This window comes from Cucumis sativus, unplaced genomic scaffold (assembly GCF_000004075.3).
Source record: "Cucumis sativus cultivar 9930 unplaced genomic scaffold, Cucumber_9930_V3 scaffold77, whole genome shotgun sequence".
Classification (NCBI taxonomy): domain Eukaryota; kingdom Viridiplantae; phylum Streptophyta; class Magnoliopsida; order Cucurbitales; family Cucurbitaceae; genus Cucumis; species Cucumis sativus.
Window position 1 is genome coordinate 91,015 of NW_022279568.1, and position 23,864 is coordinate 114,878.

Consider the following 23,864-nt stretch of genomic DNA (forward strand, 5'->3'; position numbering starts at 1 on the left):
GTCGGAACTCTTAAGAGGACTACTTGCTTGCCCATTCCAAGAAGGGAGTTGGGCCTCGCATTCTAGACGAAAGTCCAAAGTGCGATGCCTTTAGATTGGAGGAAACCGCGTGAGGTTGGCCTTACAGAGCAGCGTCACCTCCTGCTCTCGTCGGTGGACGGATAACGTGCAAGTTCTTGAGAGCCCAATTACCCTGGTACGAAGTTCAAAACAAGACAACCAACTTTTTGCATCTTTGTTCGTACAAACTCTTGAGAATATTTTTCCAACACTTTTTCTAATACTTCACGACGTTCTTTTGTAGACGACCGTTCTATTCGGCTTGGGCTTCGACTTTATGGACATAAGTATATAGCAGTACAGTTGTGTCGTAGAATCATTACATGCTCACTTTTGATGCATTTTCTTTGTCGTTTACATAAATTTCCAACAAAGTATGTCCCAAGCCCGTATCCGATTTTACTTACACATCCAATTTGCGAATCACACCGTTGTTCGGTGTTTCTTTGGTACAAACGTACGTGGGTCTTTTATGAACACGCATACATATATTGCCAAACTTGTCCCACATTGAAATTTTTGAATCTACAAGTCTGTGTATGTATGGAAAAGTTGAGTTACCATCGTCGAGCCACTTAACAATGGCTTGTAACCCAAGTGGGGGCTTTAAGGTGGTTGGAGGTTGGTTCATCGTATCTTGTCGGAACTCTTAAGAGGACTACTTGCTTGCCCATTCCAAGAAGGGAGTTGGGCCTCGCATTCTAGACGAAAGTCCAAAGTGCGATGCCTTTAGATTGGAGGAAACCGCGTGAGGTTGGCCTTACAGAGCAGCGTCACCTCCTGCTCTCGTCGGTGGACGGATAACGTGCAAGTTCTTGAGACCCAATTACCCTGGTACGAAGTTCAAAACAAGACAACCAACTTTTTGCATCTTTGTTCGTACAAACTCTTGAGAATATTTTTCCAACACTTTTTCTAATACTTCACGACGTTCTTTTGTAGACGACCGTTCTATTCGGCTTGGGCTTCGACTTTATGGACATAAGTATATAGCAGTACAGTTGTGTCGTAGAATCATTACATGCTCACTTTTGATGCATTTTCTTTGTGTTTTACATAATTTCCAACAAAGTATGTCCCAAGCCCGTATCCGATTTTATTACACATCCAATTTGCGAATCACACCGTTGTTCGGTGCTTCTTTGGTACAAACGTACGTGGGTCTTTTATGAACACGCATACATTCATTGCCAAACTTGTCCCACATTGAAAATTTTTGAATCTACAAGTCTGTGTATGTATGGAAAAGTTGAGCTTTACCATCGCGAGCCACTTAACAATGGCTTGTAACCCAAGTGGGGGCTTTAAGGTGGTTGGAGGTTGGTTCATCGTATCTTGTCGGAACTCTTAAGAGGACTACTTGCTTGCCCATTCCAAGAAGGGAGTTGGGCCTCGCATTCTAGACGAAAGTCCAAAGTGCGATGCCTTTAGATTGGAGGAAACCGCGTGAGGCCTTACAGAGCAGCGTCACCTCCTGCTCTCGTCGGTGGACGGATAACGTGCAAGTTCTTGAGAGCCCAATTACCCTGCGTACGAAGTTTCAAAACAAGACAACCAACTTTTTGCATCTTTGTTCGTACAAACTCTTGAGAATATTTTTCCAACACTTTTTCTAATACTTCACGACGTTCTTTTGTAGCCGGACCGTTCTATTACATGCTCACTTATATATGCATTTTTTGATGTCTTTGTCGTTTTACATAAATTTCCAACAAAGTATGTCCCAAGCCCGTATCCGATTTTACTTACACATCCAATTTGCGAATCACACCGTTGTTCGGTGTTTCTTTGGTACAAACGTACGTGGTCTTTTATGAACACGCATACATAATTGCCAAACTTGTCCCACATTGAAATTTTTTGAATCTACAAGTCTGTGTATGTATGGAAAAGTTGAGCGTTACCATCGTCGAGCCACTTAACAATGGCTTGTAACCCAAGTGGGGGCTTTAAGGTGGTTGGAGGTTGGTTCATCGTATCTTGTCGGAACTCTTAAGAGGACTACTTGCTTGCCCATTCCAAGAAGGGAGTTGGGCCTCGCATTCTAGACGAAAGTCCAAAGTGCGATGCCTTTAGTTGGAGGAAACCGCGTGAGGTTGGCCGTTACAGAGCAGCGTCACCTCCTCCTCTCGTCGGTACGAAGTTCAAAACAAGACAACCAACGTTTTGCATCTTTGTTCGTACAAACTCTTGAGAATATTTTCCAACACTTTTTCTAATACTTCACGACGTTCTTTTGTAGCCGGACCGTTCTATTCGCCTTGGGCTTCGACTTTCTGGACATAAGTATATAGCAGTACAGTTGTGTCGTAGAATCATTACATGCTCACTTTTGATACATTTTCTTTGTGGTCTTACATAAATTTCCAACAAAGTCTGTCCCAAGCCCGTATCCTATTTTATTTACACATCCATTTTGTGAATCACACCGTTGTTCGATGCTTCTTTGGTACAAACGTACGTGGGTCTTTTATGAACACGCATACATTCATTGCCAAACTTGTCCCACATTGAAATTTTTTGAATCTAGAAGTCTGTGTATGTATGGAAAAGTTGAGCGTTACCATTGCCGAGCCACTTAACAATGGCTTGTAACCCAAGTGGGGGCTTTAAGGTGGTTGGAGGTTGGTTCATCGTATCTTGTCGGAACTCTTAAGAGGACTACTTGCTTGCCCATTCCAAGAAGGGAGTTGGGCCTCTCATTCTAGACGAAAGTCCAAAGTGCGATGCCTTTAGATTGGAGGAAACCGCGTGAGGTTGGCCTTACAGAGCAGCGTCACCTCCTGCTCTCGTCGGTGGACGGATAACGTGCAAGTTCTTGAGAGCCCAATTACCCTGGTACGAAGTTCAAAACAAGACAACCAACTTTTTGCATCTTTGTTCGTACAAACTCTTGAGAATATTTTTCCAACACTTTTTCTAATACTTCACGACGTTCTTTTGTACCCGGACCGTTCTATTCGGCTTGGGCTTCGACTTTCTGGACATAAGTATATAGCAGTACAGTTGTGTCGTAGAATCATTACATGCTCACTTTTGATGCATTTTCTTTGTGGTCTTACATAAATTTCCAACAAAGTCTGTCCCAAGCCCGTATCCGATTTTACTTACACATCCAATTTGAGAATCACACCGTTGTTCATTGCTTCTTTTGTACAAACGTACGTGGGTCTTTTATGAACACGCATACATTCATTGCCAAACTTGTCCCACATTGAAAATTTTTGAATCTACAAGTCTGTGTATGTATGGAAAAGTTGAGCGTTACCATCGCTGAGCCACTTAACAATGGCTTGTAACCCAAGTGGGGGCTTTAAGGTGGTTGAAGGTTGGTTCATCGTATCTTGTCGGAACTCTTAAGAGGACTACTTGCTCTCCCATTCCAAGTTGGGAGTTGGGCCTCGCATTCTAGACGAAAGTCCAAAGTGCGATGCCTTTAGATTGGAGGAAACCGCGTGAGGTTGGCCTTACAGAGCAGTGTCACCTTTTGCTCTCGTCGGTGGAAGGATAGCGTGCAAGTTCTTGAGAGCCCAATTACCCTGGTACGAAGTTCAAAACAAGACAACCAACTTTTGCATCTTTGTTCTTACAAACTCTTGAGAATATTTTTCCAACACTTTTTCTAATACTTCACGACGTTCTTTTGTAGCCGGACCGTTCTATTCGGCTTGGGCTTCGACTTTATGGACATAAGTATATAGCAGTACAGTTGTGTCGTAGAATCATTACATGCTCACTTTTGATGCATTTTCTTTGTGGTCTTACATAAATTTCCAACAAAGTCTGTCCAAGCCCGTATCCTATTTTACTTACACATCCAATTTGCGAATCACACCGTTGTTCGGTTCTTCTTTGGTACAAACGTACGTGGGTCTTTTATGAACATGCATACATTCATTGCCAAACTTGTCCCATATTGAAAATTTTTGAATCTACAAGTCTGTGTATGTATGGAAAAGTTGAGCATTACCATCGCCGAGCCACTTAACAATGGCTTGTAACCCAAGTGGGGGCTTTAAGGTGGTTGGAGGTTGGTTCATCGTATCTTGTCGGAACTCTTAAGAGGACTACTTGCTTGCTGCCCATTCCAAGAACGGAGTTGGGCCTCGCATTCTAGACGAAAGTCCAAAGTGCGATGCCTTTATATTTGAGGAAACTGCGTGAGGTTGGCCTTACAGAGCAGCGTCACCTCCTTCTCTCGTCGGTGGACGGATAACGTGCAAGTTCTTAAGAGCTCAATTACCCTGGTACGAAGTTCAAAACAAGAAAACCAATTTTTGCATCTTCGTTCTTACAAACTCTTGAGAATATTTTTCCAACACTTTTTTCTAATACTTCACGACGTTTTTTTGTAGCCGGACCTTTCTATTCGGCTTGGGCTTCGACTTTCTGGACATAAGTATATAGCAGTACAGTTGTGTCGTAGAATCATTACATGCTCACTTTTGATGCATTTTCTTTGTCGTCTTATATAAATTTCCATCAAAATATGTCCAAGCTCGTATCTGATTTTACTTACCCAGCCAATTTTTGTATCACACCGTTGTTCGGTGCTTCTTTGGTAGAAACGTACGTGGGTCTTTTATGAACACACAAACATTCATTGCCAAACTTGTCCCACATTGAAAATTTTTAAATCTTCAAGTCTTCGTATGTATGGAAAAGTTGATTGTTACCATCGTTGAGCCGTTAACAATGACTTGTAACCCATGTGGGGGTTTCATCGTATCCTGTCGGAACTTTTAGGAGGACTACTTGCTCGTCCATCCAAGAAGGGAGTTGGGCCTCGTATTCTAGATGAAAATCCAACGTGCGAAGCCTTGAGATTGGCGGAAATTGCGTGAGGGTTGGCCTTACAGAGTAGTGTCACCTCCTGCTCTCGTTGGTGGATAGATAACGTGCAAGTTTTTAAGAGCTTAATTACCCTGGTACAAAGTTCAAGACAAGACAACCATTTTTTTGCATGTTTGTTCTTACAAACTCTTGAGAATATTTTTCCAACACTTTTGATAGTTAATTGTAGATTAGCTTGAGGTCTGCAATAAAAAGCTTGCATGATAACTAAATATCTCTAGGCAAGAAACCACATTAACATGAGAGGATGATTCACTGGTAAACAAGAATAGTAGTTGTTATAAAGGTGACTTGACAAGGCTTCTAGTGGCGCATTATTTGCTTCATTTTATATATCAACGTTCTCTTTTGGGAGATTGAGTACAGGTACATTTAAGTCAGGATACCCTGTGTTTAGATTGATGATTGGTGGGTTAAGTGGTGCATGGCTAGGAGACACAAGTTTTTATCCCAAAGGAGAGCCTGGAGGAGTTTGGGTTTTGGAGGAGGGGGAGGATGATCATGAGATAAGGATGGCGAGATGGGTTTGGTAGCTGAAATAGTGGGATTGTTTTTGGTGGACAAAGTCAGGCAAGGGCTGCACTGACTTGGTGAGATGGAAGATTTTAGAGGTAATTTGGTAGGTAGAAAAGGCGGTGTGTTTTTTTTTTTGCGAGGTGGGTGGAGGTGGAGTGTTGTCTTGGAGGTCTAAGTGAGTGGGAGATTCTTCTTGGAAGACTCTTTTAGTTATCAATTTTCTTTGCTTTTTGTGTAGACGAGGAAAATATTAGGTTGGTTGGCTTTGGCCTTGTCAACCTCTTGCCATGAGGTTGATTCCTTGCGTTTTAGCGGCGATGGAGGTGGATACTCATCAACTTCCTTGTGCTCAGGTTCATGTCTCCTTTGCTCTTGTGTCTTCTAGCGGCGTTCTTCCTTCTGATTGAGATGAAGGGTTCTTAAGCGGTTAAGTTCCGCTAAGTTAACTTTCCCACCCATTTCTATATGTCGGTATCTTACTAGGGTAAGAAGGTACTTAAGACACAGTTTCTCCACTCTATTCATAACCCATCCCAAGTTAAATGCCTGATTCTTCATAATGTAGTATATGAGTAGGGTGTACTCGAGTGGCACGGTACTATCATGTCGCATGGGAACTATCTTCTTTTTTATAAAGTATAACAAATATTGGCTTCAGTTGTCAATTGGTAAGGGTATAGTTTCAGTTTTCTAATCGGCGTTTCTTCTCAACATGCACTTGGCCAGGTGATTGCCTTTAAATTTCTGCTCAAATCACGTTCTATAAGTTTGGTGATGATCCTTTGGATAGGGTAGTCATCCGGGTTGTTCGAGAGACCATAAAGATCATTGATCCTTCTATGGTTAAGGGCACCTTCTCGCCTTCTATCATTGCAAATGATTCCTCCAGATGGTATCTTGTTGTGAAAAACATGTCCACAATATCCAACCTAATCTTTGTTTCTCCCCTAAAGAATTTTTTCCATCTAAATGCCTTGATTGGTCCATAGAGAAAGTCTAGTAGATGACTGGTTAATGGAAAGAGTCATTTCTCTGTTTTGATAAGCTTGTGCAACTCTTGGGCACTTTGAGGTTCACTCTCTTCAACATCCTCAAGTCTAGATGTTCCCGCTTCGCCCTTGCCTTTCTTTGGTTGTGAGGGATCAACAAGTTTGAATTCTTTAGGCCACGACCTTGGCTTTAGAGGACTTGTCCTCTCAAATTCTTCACCAAACTTTTCCACCACAACCTTCAAGCGGTCAACCTCTTTATTTTTGGCAACCTTTTTCTTTCTGCCACACTCTTTACTCGTTCGCTCATGCCTGCGAGCTTCTTCTTCTTCTTGTGCTTGGAGGTTTAAATTTCTGTTAACTTAGTTTTTGTTTCCACCAGAGACTCTATATTCTTTCACTTTTCTTTGAATGTTTGGCGGAGAGTGTCATCTTCCCACGACCTTAGCTTTAGTTCCTTCTTGCCTCTTCCTCTTTTCTTCTCCTTTCCTCCATCATGAGTGAGCAAGTGTAGTCATTTGCATCCCAAAAGGTAGTCATTTGAGAGAAGGTGAGTAAGTGTGGCGTCTAAACACTTTGAGAGAAAGTCGTTAATCATGGACCGATTATGCAAGTTACATCACATCAAGGCTCTCACATTGCTTAATCGCCTAATAATGCTTAGACCTTCCTTCACCTTTCTCTCGCATACAAGTTAGTTCGCTCAATCTTTCATCTTGCCATAATTTATTCTCATGTGCATGAGTCTATAGGTATAAGTAAGTAGTTTTAGTTCTTTTTATATTCTTTTAACTTAATTGTCATAACTCTTAAACGACAAGTAGACCCTAAAACTAATATCTGAAAACAATTTTCTATGTTTGACCCTGGATCACCCAGGTAAACCTACTGTTCGCTTGCACTTGGGCGAGTAGTAGGAAAACTTGTACTCAACGAGAACTTAACTATTACACGATGAAGAGATACATAGTGAGCATTTCACATGCTATGATCATGACCCATGACCTATAGCAAATATAGAATTAATCACAAAATACAGAGAGATATGGTGAGCATCTTATAAGCGATGAACCTGCTTCATGACGTATGATAATTGCACCATTCAAATGCAAAACCACTAAGTCTATCATACACTCCACAACCACCTCTTCTACTTTCTTCTTCCTATCTCCTGCTCCCAACTCATCAAGAAATTTTAACACTTGGCCTGTCTCACTCGATTCGCCTTTTCCCAGAATTACTTTGTCGGTCGTACCATGCTTAACGTGTTTTGTAGCTCGTGTAATCATCATCAAGCTGCATTGTGATAACTCCAAGTTCTAGATCAGTTAACCCTTAGTAGATGCTTTCACGTATGGGACGGTCCAAATCATGGGCCAAGTAGACGGGGTTTTGGCTTTGCGGCATTCTGACTGGCAAAGTTTTTTGGATTGTTCTGATTATCCATATTTTGCACAGTTTAACCTCTATGTATCATTGTGCTTCCTCCAAAATGTTCGTTAAATTTCAGGGTCAAGTTGAAATGCAGGTTGTTCGCCATCACTCATAAACTTGTTCATGTGCTTTTCGACTAAAGAACGAGTTTCGGTTGAAATATAACTTTTGCACAGTTTTAGTGCACAATTAACCTAAATAGGAAAAACATCAAATTTCCGACAACGATGCCAAAAACTTGTTTGTTATTTATATATGTAACAAAATAGTTGTGGATATGGTGATATAAGCTTAATTGAGTGAAAATTGGCGACTAAATAGGAGTATGCATTAAAAGGTGAACTTCTATCTATACGTTGCTAATTCGCAAAGTATAAACATTATCGTTCAAGTTTTCCTTTTTATCATCCAAGTATAAGCGTAGAGAGGTTTCTTAGTAAGTTCAAGGTCGAACATAGAGAATCTAAGATCCTAATTTATCCTATTATGCTACTAAATCATGCGGTATGATCTATACAGTATGGTATATGGATAATATACTTTCTATTCTACTATTTAGACTATGGTGCTTTTGACGGTGCAAGACGACATGTGAGATAAGGGAAAATGAATAAAGAACTCATTAAAGGCATGACAATGTTGGAATGATCTAACCATCTAAATGCAATAAATTGTGCTCAATGATTCAAGGTTATACGAACCATACTTTAACTCTGAATTAAGGCAAGCTGCCTCTCGATGCCTTCGCCAGACTTGCTCGCCTTTTTGGGATACAAATATACAAAGTTAAACCATGATTTATATCTAATCATTCTATAAGAATTCTATGTTGTTTTTCCTTGATTAAGGCAGGTAACCTCTCAGTGCTTTCACCACACACATTGCATTTCTACAATGTAAGTAAATGATGAATTTGGTGATAAAACTGCATTGCTAAATCCTTTCGCCAATCGCGTAGTTAGGCATGTGTTCTCATTTGTCAGATGATTGCAATCAAAATCATTATTCTTCTTTCGAATATACAATGTTCTTGACATTCACACTTAACTTAGCAGAACTTAAAATACAAGTATCATGATTCTCTAAGCATTAAAACACATTTTATCACTACAAGTTAATTAAACACATCAAAGAAAGGAGGAAGCAAGAATACGGGAGAATGAAATAAAAAGTGCAATGTATTAAATAAAATAACTATAGGCCTTCACATGGAGTACATCTTACAACACATTACAATATCAACATAAAATGGAATATAGAATAAGGAACTACACCTCAGAGTATGATTTCTCATCCTCCCTGACTCTGATTTTTGCCTATTGACGAGGGGAAAATGGAAGGAGGGAGAATTCTCTCTCTTTTGTTATGGGCTTTCACCTAGAAACTTAGGGAAGGGAGGTTGGATGATGTTTGAGCTTGCTCTCCAGTCAAAATTATGCATACTTTGTTTTGAAGTGAGAAACTTCATTTATAGGCAAGAGCTGATGTTGACAGGAGGTCACATGCCATTACTGTTCTGAAAGGCTATAGCGACATTACACAGACTGTCCTCTTGTACTTTTTCAAACTTTCACTCCAACTAATTTTGTCTGCTAATGTTCTAAATGCCTAGCTTGTTTCTTTGTTGAATGCCTTGGTTGAACACGCCTTCTCGCCTAGACGTTATATCACCAAGCTTCACTTCTTTTGCCTAGAAATTCTGCGATATAAGCACTAAAACTCAGTAAAACAGAGATAAGACTCTTTCATGTTATGTTATTCATAAGTTAGCAAAATCGCCTACTTTTTTCTTTGTTTTCTTCTATTCTCATGCATTTAGACCTCATTATTTTACATAGAAGACTACAATAACTTGTATTTCTACAAGTTATCAATAGCTTGGGCTTGTGATAAGTTCTTGATAAGAAGACTAGCTTGTAAGGTTTATCGTGTTAGTTAAGCTATACTCCATTGCTTGGTCAACATTTGTCACCAACTACTCGAGAGAGAAAGTGTGGGTGAAATGGTGTTGAGACGTTGTCATCCTTAAAAGAGAGGTAATATGAGTCTTATAAGCAACCACTTCTAGATAGTAATAGTTTGACAAAGCTTTATCGTTTGCATCCCGACAGGTAAGTAAGTGTGGTGTTTAAGGCATTGAGAAGTGCTCACCTTAATTAAAAGCTAGTCAATTGGTTTATATCGCATTTAGGGCCTCTGCATGTCTTAATAGATAGAAGCATTCAATAACAATGAAAAAACGGATCAATTTTACTCTATATGCAACCAAACTATTTAGTGATAAACATGCTTGGAAAGCCCTAATTAAAAAAAATTAGGGTTTAAGAAAATATACCTTTGATGCTTTTCGAAATTCTCAATATCTCCTCACGTACTCAAACAGGGACAACCACTAGAATTGACCAGCTAATCTCCGAATTTTAAATCGGGTTGCGGGACCCAGTTTGGTGAAGAAACTAATGGAAATATATATGTAAATTGGAAGGTATAAGTTTGGTTGAAATTTGGGAGAGTAATAAATTTGCAATTTCTAAAATTACTTGAAAGTGCAAAAGTCTTTAACAAAAATAAAAGCAACCCTATTTATAACTTAATTACATGCAAAATTGCATGTAATTAGTTAGTCAAATCTCAACACCTAATAATCCACTAACAATTAGTCGAACTTAGTGGGCTAGGTGTCTACATCTCATGTAGTCACATATCCTACTAAGTGTTAGTAGATTATCCAAAAAAAATGTTGGATTTTCCCACTAACTTAGTCCAAGGGTAAAATGGTCATTTGACATTTTCAAATCAAAAGTGACGAATTTCGACCTCCCGATGAATCGATGTTTTTTTTTTCAAAATTTAAATCACATTTGAATATAAGGCTGGTCAAAGTTTGACTTTTCAAAGTCAAAAAGTCAACATTTTGACTTTTTACAACTTTGACCATTTCCATCAATTCCGAGCTTCCTAGTATGAATCTGTAAATCTCATTTAAACATAAAGCTCTATTTTTAATTTGAATATGACGACTATATCACATATACTTGTCGGTTTCTCTCTCTTCTTCCAATTCAAACAATTCGATTTATTCCATCACACTTTATAAGTTTATTCCATATGAGCTAGCAAGGGAACCTAATGGACCTATAGATCATGGCTCCAACGATTCAAGATTAATTGGCTAAACTCTTAGACCGAGTTAATCAACATTTGTTAACTAACGAGTTATTCCACTAAAGTCCCATAGCTGCACTCCCTTCGCTATAGATATATTTATGTCCATTTGATAAAATCATGATCAGTAAGTTAATCCTTCACAGGTTGTTCATAACCTCAGCTAGGTCAAAATACCATTTTACCCCCGATACTACATCTTGTTCTTTAAGCCCCACTAATCCACTATTGAACAATTGGTTTAAGGTCCAACCTATAAACTTAATTCTCTCGGGCCAATGAGAGGATGGAGCCCCTTGTTTAAGACTTGAATTTAGTGCTTAAGAGAACAACCTATCTACTAACCCTAAAACGGGTAGGAGTGAATTTCGTCTTGCATCCTATGTCCCAACTATCCACCCGATCTTACCCCTAAAATGGGAGGCTTATTGGGCCAATGCTGATGAGCTGCCCTCACCTATGTAGATCTAAGAATAATCTCGTGTGAACAGGAGTTCATAGTTAGCTCAGGATTAAGATTAAGTTACCCAGGTCATCAATAATCGAGATAGTCAATTTTAAACAGTAAACAGTGTTATAACGTAAAAGTGACTATTTCATGGTTCAATCTTATGTAAGTACTTTACATAGGATGCCCCCATTTTCATGTCTCTACATGAACGATTCAAGATCACCTAGTTTGTACTTACTACAAAGCAGGTCGCATCCATAGTTTCTCTAAATAAGGCGTCCAACCATTATTCATATACTATAGACTATTTAGGCTATATACTCGAACTTGATCCACGTTTATGTCTCCACATAAAGTTCAAATTTACCTCAAAAATAGCCTCGACTAGTTTATTGGATTTAAGATTATAATATTCAATTTCTCAATAACGACTTTATTGAACAGAATATGATTACAAACTACAAGTTTTATGACAAAAATTCCAACATTAACTACCCATTGACACATAGACATTCCTTCTCTTTCCCTAAAAAAACAAGTTAGTTCACATACCTCATCTTATCTCCTCTTTTCCATTTTTTTACAGAATCTCTGGTGTAGATATTAGGTTAGTTTAGACACCTTTTACTTACACTGTCAAGCTTTATACCGACTAAACAAAGGAGTAAGCTTTCTAACCAAGATTTGATATCATTTTCCTGTGTTCAACCTTGACTTACCCAGAAAATCTATTGTCACTTACACTCGGGCAAGCGATAGGCGAACTTGTACTCAACGAGGATTTAGTGCTTGTAACGAATTTTAGAAACACAATGAGCATCTTGCATGTAACCCAAACACCCTCAAACTAAGTTTTTGGCGTCGTTGTAAGAATTTCTTCCACAAGTAGTACATGTAATGCACAAATAGAACTGCACCTTTTATTGTACGAACCTCAACTACAACCATTGACTGGGGCATTTTTGGTATTTTTCATTGTGGCTCTATGGGCTTTTTCCATTTTCAAAATTGTTCTATAAGTATAAATATTTTGTCGGTTTGTTATATATATTTTTTAAAATAACTCTTAGTTTTATGTTTTATAAATATTTGGGATGTTTCCAAGTATACCAAAATGACCTAACTTATTTATATTTTAAAAAATGACATAAGTTATTTACAAATATAGAAGTTTTTTACTTTCCATCTATTATAGATACTAATAAATGAATATCTACGTCTATCGCGATCTACCTTCATATAAAGTAAAACTTTATTATAATGGTAAAAATATTTACAATTTTGCCATTTAAAACATTTTTTTAAAATCTATTTTCTAACACATTTAAAAAAAAGTTTAGATTGAAATTTAAGTTTTAAACATATTATCAAGCATATTTGAAAAGAAATATTATTTTATATGCCAAAATATCTAAAAATATTTACAAATATAATAAAAAAATCACAATTTATTTGTGATAGATCAAGATAGACTTATATTTATGATTTGATAGTTAAGACACATAGAAAAAGTTCACCGCATTCCATTATAGATAGAGTATGATATTGTGTTATAAAAATTTGTAAATATCTCGATTTGTTTTGGGTATATTTGAAAGGATAAAATGGGACATTATTTTCTCTAAATCCGAGTTTTAAAAATTCTGTTTTCAAACAGTTTGCTAAACATGAAAACTTTTTTTTTATAAAAAAAATAAGAATATAATAATAACAGTATCTATTTTATTTATTAGGGTAAATAAAAGAAAGGAGTAGAGAAAAGGCGTTGGATAAGAAAGTGCGCAGGAAGTATAAATAGGGTCCGATCTCCTTCATGCGCAAATTAGGGCTCTGCTCCTTTCACTTTCACATCTTCGTGGCGCCATCTCCACCTTTAAATCCCGGTAAAAACAATCTCTCTCTCTCTCTCTCTCTCTCTCTCCCAGTTTTCCCTACTCCCGATTCATAATCATGAATGAATTCGAAGGGATCTGTTTGCCCGTTTTATTCTTTACAATATACACACCTGACCCAGATTGCTAATTTTTTTTTCGGAATGAAAATTAGACGTGTAGGCCGTCTTCTTGTTTTAAATTTGTGCCAATTTGATTATGATCTCCGCAGTTGAAGGTTTTAGTTCATTTGGTCAATTCTGGCTTTTATCTGAATATGATGACATAACAGTTTTGCAAGGAAAATTTTTCGTTTTTGCGAATTCATTACCAGCTGTCTGCACTATATTTGAGCTCTGGGAGGGCATTTCACGGGCCGTGTGATCACATTCTTGTTTCTTCTTTTCAGTTTTGAGAAAGAAAAGCATTTAGTTGCAAACAGCTCTTATTTCTCAACTCGTTTATCAGATACGTTTTTAAAAATTTGTAATCATTTTAGAAACAGCAATATCAAGTTTTATTTCTTGTTCCTCCATTGTTTCATCTTTTTCTTTTCTTTTTTACTTATAAAATGCCTAATTGTAAATAATCATATAAAATTTGGGTATTTAATCTTTTAAAAAATAACTTTCATATTAGTTCATAGAACATGGGACAAGAAGTGGTCACCAAACCTCTTTCTACTTGTTTTTTAAAATAAAAAAAGAAGTGCAAAAAGACAAGAACCAGTTACTAAAGCTAGTTCGATTTCTCCTTTTTAAAAAAGAGTAAACAGAAACAACAGATGAGAAACATGATTTGTGAATCAAGAAGTAAGGGTGTTACCAGACGGGCTCTTGGTGACTTAGGCATGTTCTTCTTGGGATAAAATTGAAAATGTTTGTACTTGTAATCTTTGAACACTCATTTGGCATGGTTTTATGGCTTCCTCATTGCTTCACATTCCTAAGACAAAAAATGAAGAGTACTGAATCTTTTAAAGTTATTTATTTTATTCATAAGTTTTGCCCCATTCTCATTCTCGTTTGCTGATTTCTAAAGCTCAAGCCAGGGTATTAACTTGAACTCAAGAAGTTAAATGAGATATGATGTCTGAAGATACTGGTCCGTTGTTGGTCGTGTATGATGATCCTTCTGACCAACAGTCCTTGTCTTTAGACGAAACCGGCAGCACGGAGGAGTCACCTGATGAAACCAGGCTGTCCCTGGATTCAAGTAATGATGCAACTCCATATATAGGGCAAAGATTTCCTACTCATGACTCTGCTTATGAGTTTTATAGTGAATTTGCTAAGAGATGTGGCTTCTCGATCCGAAGACACCGAACAGAGGGAAAAGATGGGATTGGGAAAGGCCTCACAAGGCGGTATTTTGTTTGCCATCGTGCTGGTAGCACACCTATTAAGACACCAAACGAAAATAAGCCTCAGAGAAATAGAAAATCCTCTCGGTGTGGATGTCAAGCTTATATGAGGATAAGCAAAACATTGGAACTAGGACCACCAGAGTGGCGTGTCACTGGTTTTGCAAACCACCATAATCATGAACTATTAGAACCAAACCAAGTCCGTTTCCTTCCAGCATATCGAACAATTTCTGAGATTGACAAGGGTCGAATTCTTATGTATGCCAAATCAGGAATTTCTGTGCAGCAAATGATGAGGCTCATGGAGCTGGAGAAAGGTGTAGAGCCAGGATATTTGCCATTCACTGAGAAGGATGTAAGAAATCTACTTCAATCATTTAGAAAATTAGATCATGAAGAAGAGAGCATTGACTTATTGCGGATGTGCAGAAACATTAAAGAGAAAGATCCGAATTTCAAATTTGAGTATGTGATCGACTCAAACAACAGGTTAGAGAACATTGCCTGGTCATATGCATCATCCATTCAGGCATATGACACATTTGGTGATGCAGTGGTCTTCGATACCACACATCGATTGACAGCATTTGACATGCCACTTGGGATATGGGTTGGAATTAATAACTATGGCATGCCTTGCTTCTTAAGTTGTGTACTTCTTCGGGAGGAGAATTTGAGATCGATTACATGGGCTTTGAAGGTACTAAACTTTCAATATTATTCCTTCGTCAGCTGGTGTATCACATTGAGCATGTAACTTTTTCTGGTATCTATACTATAGTATTACTTATCCTTCTCGTCAAGTCTAGAAAATGAAACAAGTATTCTCAATGGTACCATAATAGTAGAACATTGAAAGTATTTAATAGTTTGATCTGAATTTGAATCGTCAGGTTAGAAAACAGATGCACAGCCTGTCAGGCTGTCATTACTGGGATTTTAATCATAATATGATATATACAAAAGTCATCCTTATCAATTTAGTACTAGGTCTTAAATCTTGCATCACATTTTCGTAAATGAATTATAATTAAAAATTTTGAGGAATCTGGCAGTGCATCTGCTTCTCTTCTTAGCTTAGGTTTCATCTACTTTTATGAAACGATGCAGCTTCATATCCATGTCATTGCCATTTTTAATTTCAAATTTGCCTCTTCATTCATTATGGCCGAGGGGTGGATATGACATCTATTTAAATAGTTCATCACTCTCAGTTATCTTATTTTTTTGTTTCTAATGTGCTATGAAAGGCATTCATGGGATTCATGAATGGGAAAGCTCCACAGACAATATTAACGGACCAGAATGTGTGTCTCAAAGATGCAATAGCGATGGAACTGCCTACTACTAAGCATGCACTTTGTATTTGGATGATTGTGGCAAAGTTTCCATCATGGTTTAATGCTATTCTTGGAGAACGTTACAATGAGTGGAAAAGTGAATTCTGTCGACTCTATAATCTGGAGTCAATTGAGGATTTTGAGATAGGGTGGAGGGACATGGTAAATTCCTTTGGTCTGCATACTAATAGGCACATTGCCAACTTGTACAGTTTGCGATCTCTTTGGGCATTACCATTCTTGAGAAGCCATTTCTTTGCTGGAATGGCAACTATTGGCCAGTCAAAAGCAATCAATGCTTTTATTCAGCGATTTTTAAGTGCACAGACCCGACTTGCTCAGTTTATTGAACAGGTATGCAGATTTATCATACTGTTTCCTTTGCATTAGATATATTGGACCTATTTTGACAATATTTATCCAGTGCAGTTTTTGGAATTCATGACTGTTTGTTTGATACTTCATCTCTTTCAGCTCTTCTTTGTGATAAAAAAAATTTCCTTTTTAGGGTACGTAAAGGATTTTCAAAACGGTAAGTTCTCTCCCCTCTCTCCTCTCTCTGCCCTCCTCCCTCCTCCCTCCTCCTCCATCCTTCTCCCCAGTTTAGCCAAGCCTCTAGAGCCCCTCAACATGGAAATTGCCAGCTGCAAAGTTAAATCAATCTCATTATTGTATTTGGAAAGAGAGAAGATTTTATCATTGAAGATGTGGAAGCCAACAAATCCATATCAATCTTCGAAGCTCAATTCCGATGGACTTTGTATACTATTTCTAATCTCCTCAATAAGCCAGTAGACCTTCTCTTCAAGAAAGATGGTGAAATTGACAAAGGGTGAAAGAAGATCTTCAAGTTCCAAGCCAACTCGGGGTGGATCCTCAGTTGTGATAACCTCTACCCTTAGAATCTGCTCAAGAGTCAATATGCAAAGTTGGTCTTCCTTCGGTAGAATGCTGGAAAAGTATGCAGACATAGTAGACTACTCCTGTTGGTTCTCAACCATTTCTATTAAAGCACCCTTCCAACCTTCGGTGGAAAAACAAAGTTATGCTGCTACTATTAAATCCAAAAATTTCCTACCAATCAGTACCTAGATCTGGAAAAATGGAACCTCGCCCGACTTCCAATAAAGTTCATTCACAGGTCTCAATTCGTCATCCCCCTTCAATTAAAAAACAATGGTTAATTAAAAACCATGAGGTGGCTAAGCTTAACTGATAACCTTTGGATTATATTAAAACTTTTCGCTTCTGAAGATTGGAGATTGATCCGCAATTTTCTGGAATCAAAATTCCATTCCATATATTAACCCCCTTTATGATGACAACACCCTTATCAGTGTTGATCAAGGCTCACATAGTAACCTCATTGGTGCATTAGGTAAATGGCAGGAATGGGGCAATTTCCACCTAAAATTTGAAAAATGGGACGGCGCAAAACATAGCAGGCCACTGGTGTTGAAAGGCTATGGAGGTTGGATTGAAGTGAAGAAGCTTCCTCTTGATTTCTGGTGTAGAAGTATTTTTGAAGCAATCAGGTACCATTTTGGAGGACTCATAGAAATAGCCACTGAAACCCTTAATTTTACCAATTGTAGTGAAGCTCATATTAAGAAAAACCAGTGTGGATTCGTTCTTTCAACGATCGAAATTTCTGACCAAAAGAGGGGAAACATATTTCTACATTTGGAGATTTTGAGTTTCTAAACCATCCTTTTTCCAGAAAATCTCCCAATGTACAAGACGTTTACAGTAATTCCATTGACCGACTGAGGGTAAGAGAAGCTTTGCTCGATGAGGGTATGATCTCTCTGCCTTCCCACCTGTACTTAATGTACCAAGATCGGTTTTTGCAACCTTACCAAAATGTAGAAACCCTTTTCCATCTCTGCAGCATTTTCCGGCCAGCTCTCCGATGCTGGAGAAGTTGAAAGGTTGAGTTATATAGCTGGCAGCCAACTCCATTGGGCGGGAATCTGAATAGTCTCCACTTTTAATTAATGAAAACCCTATTGGTCACAACTGTATTAAAAAGAAACTGGCACCCATGAATTTTAACCAACTTCCCATTAATTTGGCAACCGTAATTCTAAGTAGTGAGAGAAAAAAGGGTAAATCTCCTTTAGCAGAATTATGAGATTTCCTCAAAAGTAATTAAAAACTACAACTTTCCCTCCAACCAAAGGCAATTTCCTATTTTGGCCTCCACAGATCCTTCTCCTTCAGTTTCTGGTTTCTGTAACAAAACTAATCCTTTTCACAAGGTGACAAAGCTCCCCAAGTACATCCTTTGAAAATTCTGAAGCACTATTCTCGGAAGCATACATCTTTTAATAATTTATGGACTGCCTTACTGAAGTCTGAGTTGAATGGAGATTGTGACATTAAATTACCATTTCAGCCCCCTCTCGGAAGCATAATTCAAAGCCTTCTATCTGTGCAAACAATCCGGACCTTTTTGGAGGTTTGCAGCTCCAAAATCCAGACTCTTAACTATCTTTCCAAGTCAGTAAACTCAGGCTCTCTTGTCAAGCATTTCAAATATTCAAAACTCCCCATTTTTAACCCTAAAGTTAATTTGTTGCAAGGCTCTCCTTGTTGTGCCGACATCAACAAACCGACCTCCAAGACCTTGGAGTCTCCATTTAGTGTCAGTGAGGAGTCCCTCGGTTTCCAAATGGTTTTGATTTCAAGAATAATTGAGAAGTTGAAGGGGCTGATCTCTCTTCTCTATTTGATGAAGCTAGTGTTGTTCCCATCAAAGTTCCCTCGGAATTGCCTAAGGATCTACTGCCCTTAGTCAATGATTGTGGCATCATTTCGGTGTAATGAAAATTTGATAACCTTCCTCCTCATCTAGGCTAATGAAGATAAATTCTCGATAGTAGAAAAATGCATATTAGTTTTCTTTTGAAATCTGGTTTCAGCCACCTTTTGGTCAATAGTTGGGTACTTTGTGAGGTTTGAAGGCTGCAGATAAAGTGTTGGGATTCAAGTCTTTGAACACTTATTCAGAACTAGTTCTCTCATATTCAAGAAAGAACAAAAATTTCTAATTGTAGTTAGCTTAAAAGTTTTAGCTTTTGGATGTTTTTGTCTTTGTCATCGTGATTTTCAGTGGAGGGCAAAGATCTCTAGAAAATTTTATTTGGGTTGGACGGTTTTGAAGCAACCGATTGCCTCTTCTTGGTTCTCCCTTCTCCTTTCAAATTGAAGCTTGTGGTATTCAAATTTTCAGTCTGAAGTGGGCGCTTTTCATCAAAGTGTTTATTTTTTCTTTGTATTAAGATCCTTACTAGTGTCTCAACTCTTTATTGCTTTGGTTCTTTTGTTGTTTCTACTTTGTGATCGTTTCTTGGTCGTTTTCCCATATGTTTTGTATGGATTCATTTTTGTTTAGTTTGTTTGGTTGACTTTATCTTTTTCTTATTTTGCTCTTTGTATATTACTCTTGTACTTTGAGTATTAGTCTCATTTATTTTTAATAAAGAGGTTTGTCTCTGTTTCAAAAAGAAAAATTCTTTTTTAGATAAAAAAGCATTCGATTGATCAATGAAAATGGGAAAACCCAAAAGGCCAAAAGGCAATTACAGGAAGCATTTCCAATTGAAGATTAAATCAGATAAACTTACGGACTTATCCTTGCACCAAGGTTGGATAAATCACAGTCAAAGAAGATGTTAGATACCTAGATTAGTATACATGGGTTTATCTTGTATAAGTATAATTAGATTAGTATAGGGTTAGGGGTATAAGGATAATTAGATACTTAAGAAGTTACTAGTAGTTATTGTGTAAGTGTGGTTACTACTAGTTATTATGTAAGTGCGGTTACTAGGGTGGTTACATCTTGTTATAAATGAAGGAGGGTAAGTGAGAGAGGGAGGTTATTCTGTGGAGCGATTTAGGGCTTGAGTGAAAGTACTTAAAAGGCAGGTTCCAAGTGCCTTATACTTGGGTTAACTTGTATTTAAATATAGTTCATTATAATAAATTAAGATCTTGTTCTTGTTAGCAAGTGTTCTAACAGAAGACCTCTAACTAGTCTGGCCCCAACTTCATTCAATATCAAAATCCAACTCTTTTAGGCCATAGGGGAATTTAAGAAAATATGGTCTCCGTCCTCATCCTTTTTGAAGCAGCAAACACAAACTGAAGGAGGCCAATCCCACCAAGGGGTTTTTCTTTGCATTGCAGATTATGCATTGCTAAGAAGCTAAGAAGCATCAATATGGGTACACATAGATATGTCACGAACACAGTGACCCACCATTTTTTTTAAAATCTAGGAGATGGATGTTAAACATATATTTTTAAAAATATATAATCATTTTTAAACAAGAAAGAAATTCGAAGTCAATGAGTTTATATATTTATATGCTTAAATATTAGTTTGATGTATTTTCCTCTTAAATTTTATTACTTTTGTTACATATGTGTCTATTTTAGTATATGTAGCAAGTGTTAACAAGTAATAAATGTTGGTCCTGTTTTGACTTTGTAAAACTAATATCTAACACAGCAATTGTTAGTCAAGTGTTGGATTGTTGGAGTGTTTAGACACACGTCAACACAGACACGCTAGCCAAAGTTAAGTGTTTGTTCTTCTCAGATCCATTATATTAAGACTTATTTAACCAAATGAACAACTTCACCATTGTAGGGATCACCTCAATTAAAGTTGTTTCTGTCAAGAAAAAAACATCTAGATGAAGTTGATTGAAGGAAACAAACTCATCCGGGGATGTTAAGCTTCTTAAAGGCCGACTTGGTAAATTCTCCCCCAAATTTTCAAGGCTTTATCTCATTTTATCATTATCAGTGCCCATGATTCCAATTAAGCTTATCAATTAAGGATATCCTACTGCCCAACTCCAATCACACAACCCCCTTCTCAGGCCAGGGTCCATGCCCGTTGATGAGGAACTCCTCTAGGAGGTGTTGTGTGATAAATAGGCAACCACTCATGAGGGCCTGATCATAAACGCCAGTGATAACCCTTCTCCAAAGGCCTGATCTTCAAGAATAAACCTCACTTAAACTAGGAGCACTCTATTTCTTCGCTAGAGAGCCCTAATACTTCTCCATAGTGAATGGTATCGGCTGTTTCACTCCATTTGACTAAGTGATTGCAAGGCTTGTCAACACCCTTGGATTCTCTAATTATCTTTCAAAAAATCAAGTCTTTTCTGGAGGCCTTAGTATTTGGTCTTTAGTCGAGTAAAATGAGACCTAATGTGCAATGTTAAAGCTTACTCACCAAAGTCCACTGAGAAACAAAACTTAATGATAGATCAAATATCAAGCCTTTAAAGGCCATTATTTCTCGCCCCACAAAGTCCATAATACAACACAATCGCCTTCCTGCCACAAAAACCTTCTCTCTTGTTGAGTTATGTGCCATTTTTCCATTTCTTGATTTGGATTGGTGTTGAAATTGCCAACTTTCATATGGATGTTCGTGGCTACCACGTTAATTATCGTGGATTTGACTTTTTCTTCGTATATCACTTTTTTTCTTCGTTACTTAATTAAATACTATCCTCACGTGGTTAGATTGTGTTTGTATTCATTTCCTAATTGATACAAAAAAAATTGTTACTATGTGGTCATGTTTTTGATCTGCTAGAAGTCTGAATCAGTCTAGGGTAGATGGTTGTACATCAAACATTCAAAAGAACGAAAGAAATACAAAGAGTGAGGGTCACACAGAACAAGATGTAGCGGTCACAAGGGTACAATAAAAATACAAGTGAATTTCCCTTTTTCTTTTTTGTTTTTAGGAAAGCAGCTTCTCCAATTAGTGCTGTAAATGGGTTGGTTCCTGACTAAAATCTATCTAATCCTAAAACCAAACTGGTTGGGTGTTTTATTTTATTTTATTCTTTTGTTTCACACTTCAGAAAACCGAACCGACGTATAAGTCAGTTTCGGCTTTTACACCCCATCTCCATTTACGAGTAACAAGAAAGTGATGTCCATAAAATACGGGCCTGATCCTTGGTTGCGTATTTAGATAAAGCCTGGCACGGTGAGGCCATAGATTAGAACATACGCGTCTGGATGCAATTATGATTGGTTTTCTTCTTTTTGTGCCAGCCAAGCAGAGAATTTTCAAGCTTTGAATCTTAGGGAATAGATCGTAGAAGATATTTAGTTAAGATGAATGATCACTGAACCGTTAGAAATTATCACCTAGATTAATGCCAAATTCTGCAGTCTGGAAGAGAGGCTACTCGTAGGAACATCAATGTAGATGAAAGGTTGAGAGATTTTCAGTTAAATGTAAATCAGATTAGAAAAACTGATCAAGAATTTGATTGCATAGTGTTGTGCGATTCATGTTTATTTCATATGACCTTGATTTGGATTGTTTCTCATTTGGTTTTTTTGCTCATGCTGCTGATATTACGTTCATCTAACCACTTGATCTCCCTAACATAAAGAAATTCAGTTTATTTTATGTAAGAATGGTTTTATTGTTATAATATAAGGATAATTATTGATAAAATACGTGTAAGTGTGCATCAGGTAGCTGTTGTTGTGGATTTCAAAGACCAAGCTGGAGAACAACAAACAATGCAACAAAATCTTCAAAATATCAGCCTCAAAACAGGCGCTCCAATGGAATCGCATGCTGCCACCATCCTTACTCCTTTTGCCTTCTCGAAGCTCCAAGAACAACTAGTGTTGGCAGCCCATTATGCATCTTTTCAAATGGATGATGGATTTCTTGTGAGACATCATACGAAAACTGATGGAGGTCGGAAGGTGTATTGGGTACCTCGGGAAGCATCATAAGTTGCAGCTGCCACCAGTTTGAGTTCTCAGGAATTCTTTGCCGTCACGCTCTTCGAGTCCTATCGACTGGGAACTGTTTCCAGATACCCGATAGCTATCTTCCCATACGATGGAGAAGGATAAGCATGCCCTCAGCGAAGCTTCTTCCAAGTACTACAAACGATCATGCTGAAAGGATTCAGTTGTTGCAAAGCATGGTGACAAATCTTGTTACTGAATCTGCAAAATCCCGGGAGAGGCTTGATATCGCAACTGAACAAGTGTCTCTCCTCTTATCCCGTGTTAGGGAACATCCCACGTCATTGCCAGGTTCAAGGGATGTTTCTACCATACACAGGAACTTGTAACTTATGTTGTAAACAAAAATTAGGAAATTGAGTTAAGGGAACATTCTGCATGGAGCGAGCCCAATTTCGATTGCTGATCTGGTTCAGAGAGAGAATTAGGTAAAAGTGATCATTTCAAAGGCCAAAGAGCTTAGTTTCATATCTCATTAGGCGTAGAATATATATATATTGATGTTACAAATGAAAAAGGTGTCGTGTTATAAATACTTGCTTGAGAAGGATTATTAACCTTCTCCACAATTCTGTAATGTAAAATAGTTGACCTAAGCGTGCTCTCCTGTGTATGCATTTCCTTCGGTTCTAATTCTTAATTTACAAATTTGCCTCAGCTTTTCTGTCGTTTGTGCCCTATGTTGTAAGGGTTAATTAGTTTTGAAATATCTAACTGATCAATGGCTCAATTAGCAATGGTATGAATTCCTTATTTCTAATTGTACTAAAAGGATGAAAAGAAAAAAAAAAGACTAATTACCTCTGACGACCTGATCAGGAAGAATTCTAAGTTTATCGGATAAATGCGAGTAGACTTTCTAGAAGCTAGTAACAACTCCTATCATAACTCTTTCAAAGGCGGGGATAGAGTTTGAAATCTATTACGATGTCTTGAGAAGGGGTCTAGGTAGTATGCTATTGGAAGAAGGTAAGGTGATTGCTTATGCTTACCTTCTAGACA

General features: G+C 37.8%; 1 protein-coding gene across 1 annotated transcript; it reads left to right on the plus strand.

Moving 5' to 3' along the window:
- Nucleotides 1-13,251: 13,251 nt before the first annotated feature.
- Nucleotides 13,252-23,519, plus strand: LOC101203422 (protein FAR1-RELATED SEQUENCE 11). The gene is given in 5 exon segments (XM_031889942.1): nt 13,252-13,352; nt 14,392-15,406; nt 15,957-16,400; nt 22,575-22,833; nt 22,836-23,519. Coding segments are annotated over 4 exon segments (2,040 nt in total). The 5' UTR covers nt 13,252-13,352; nt 14,392-14,425; the 3' UTR covers nt 23,192-23,519.
- The last annotated feature ends 345 nt before the right edge of the window (nt 23,520-23,864 follow it).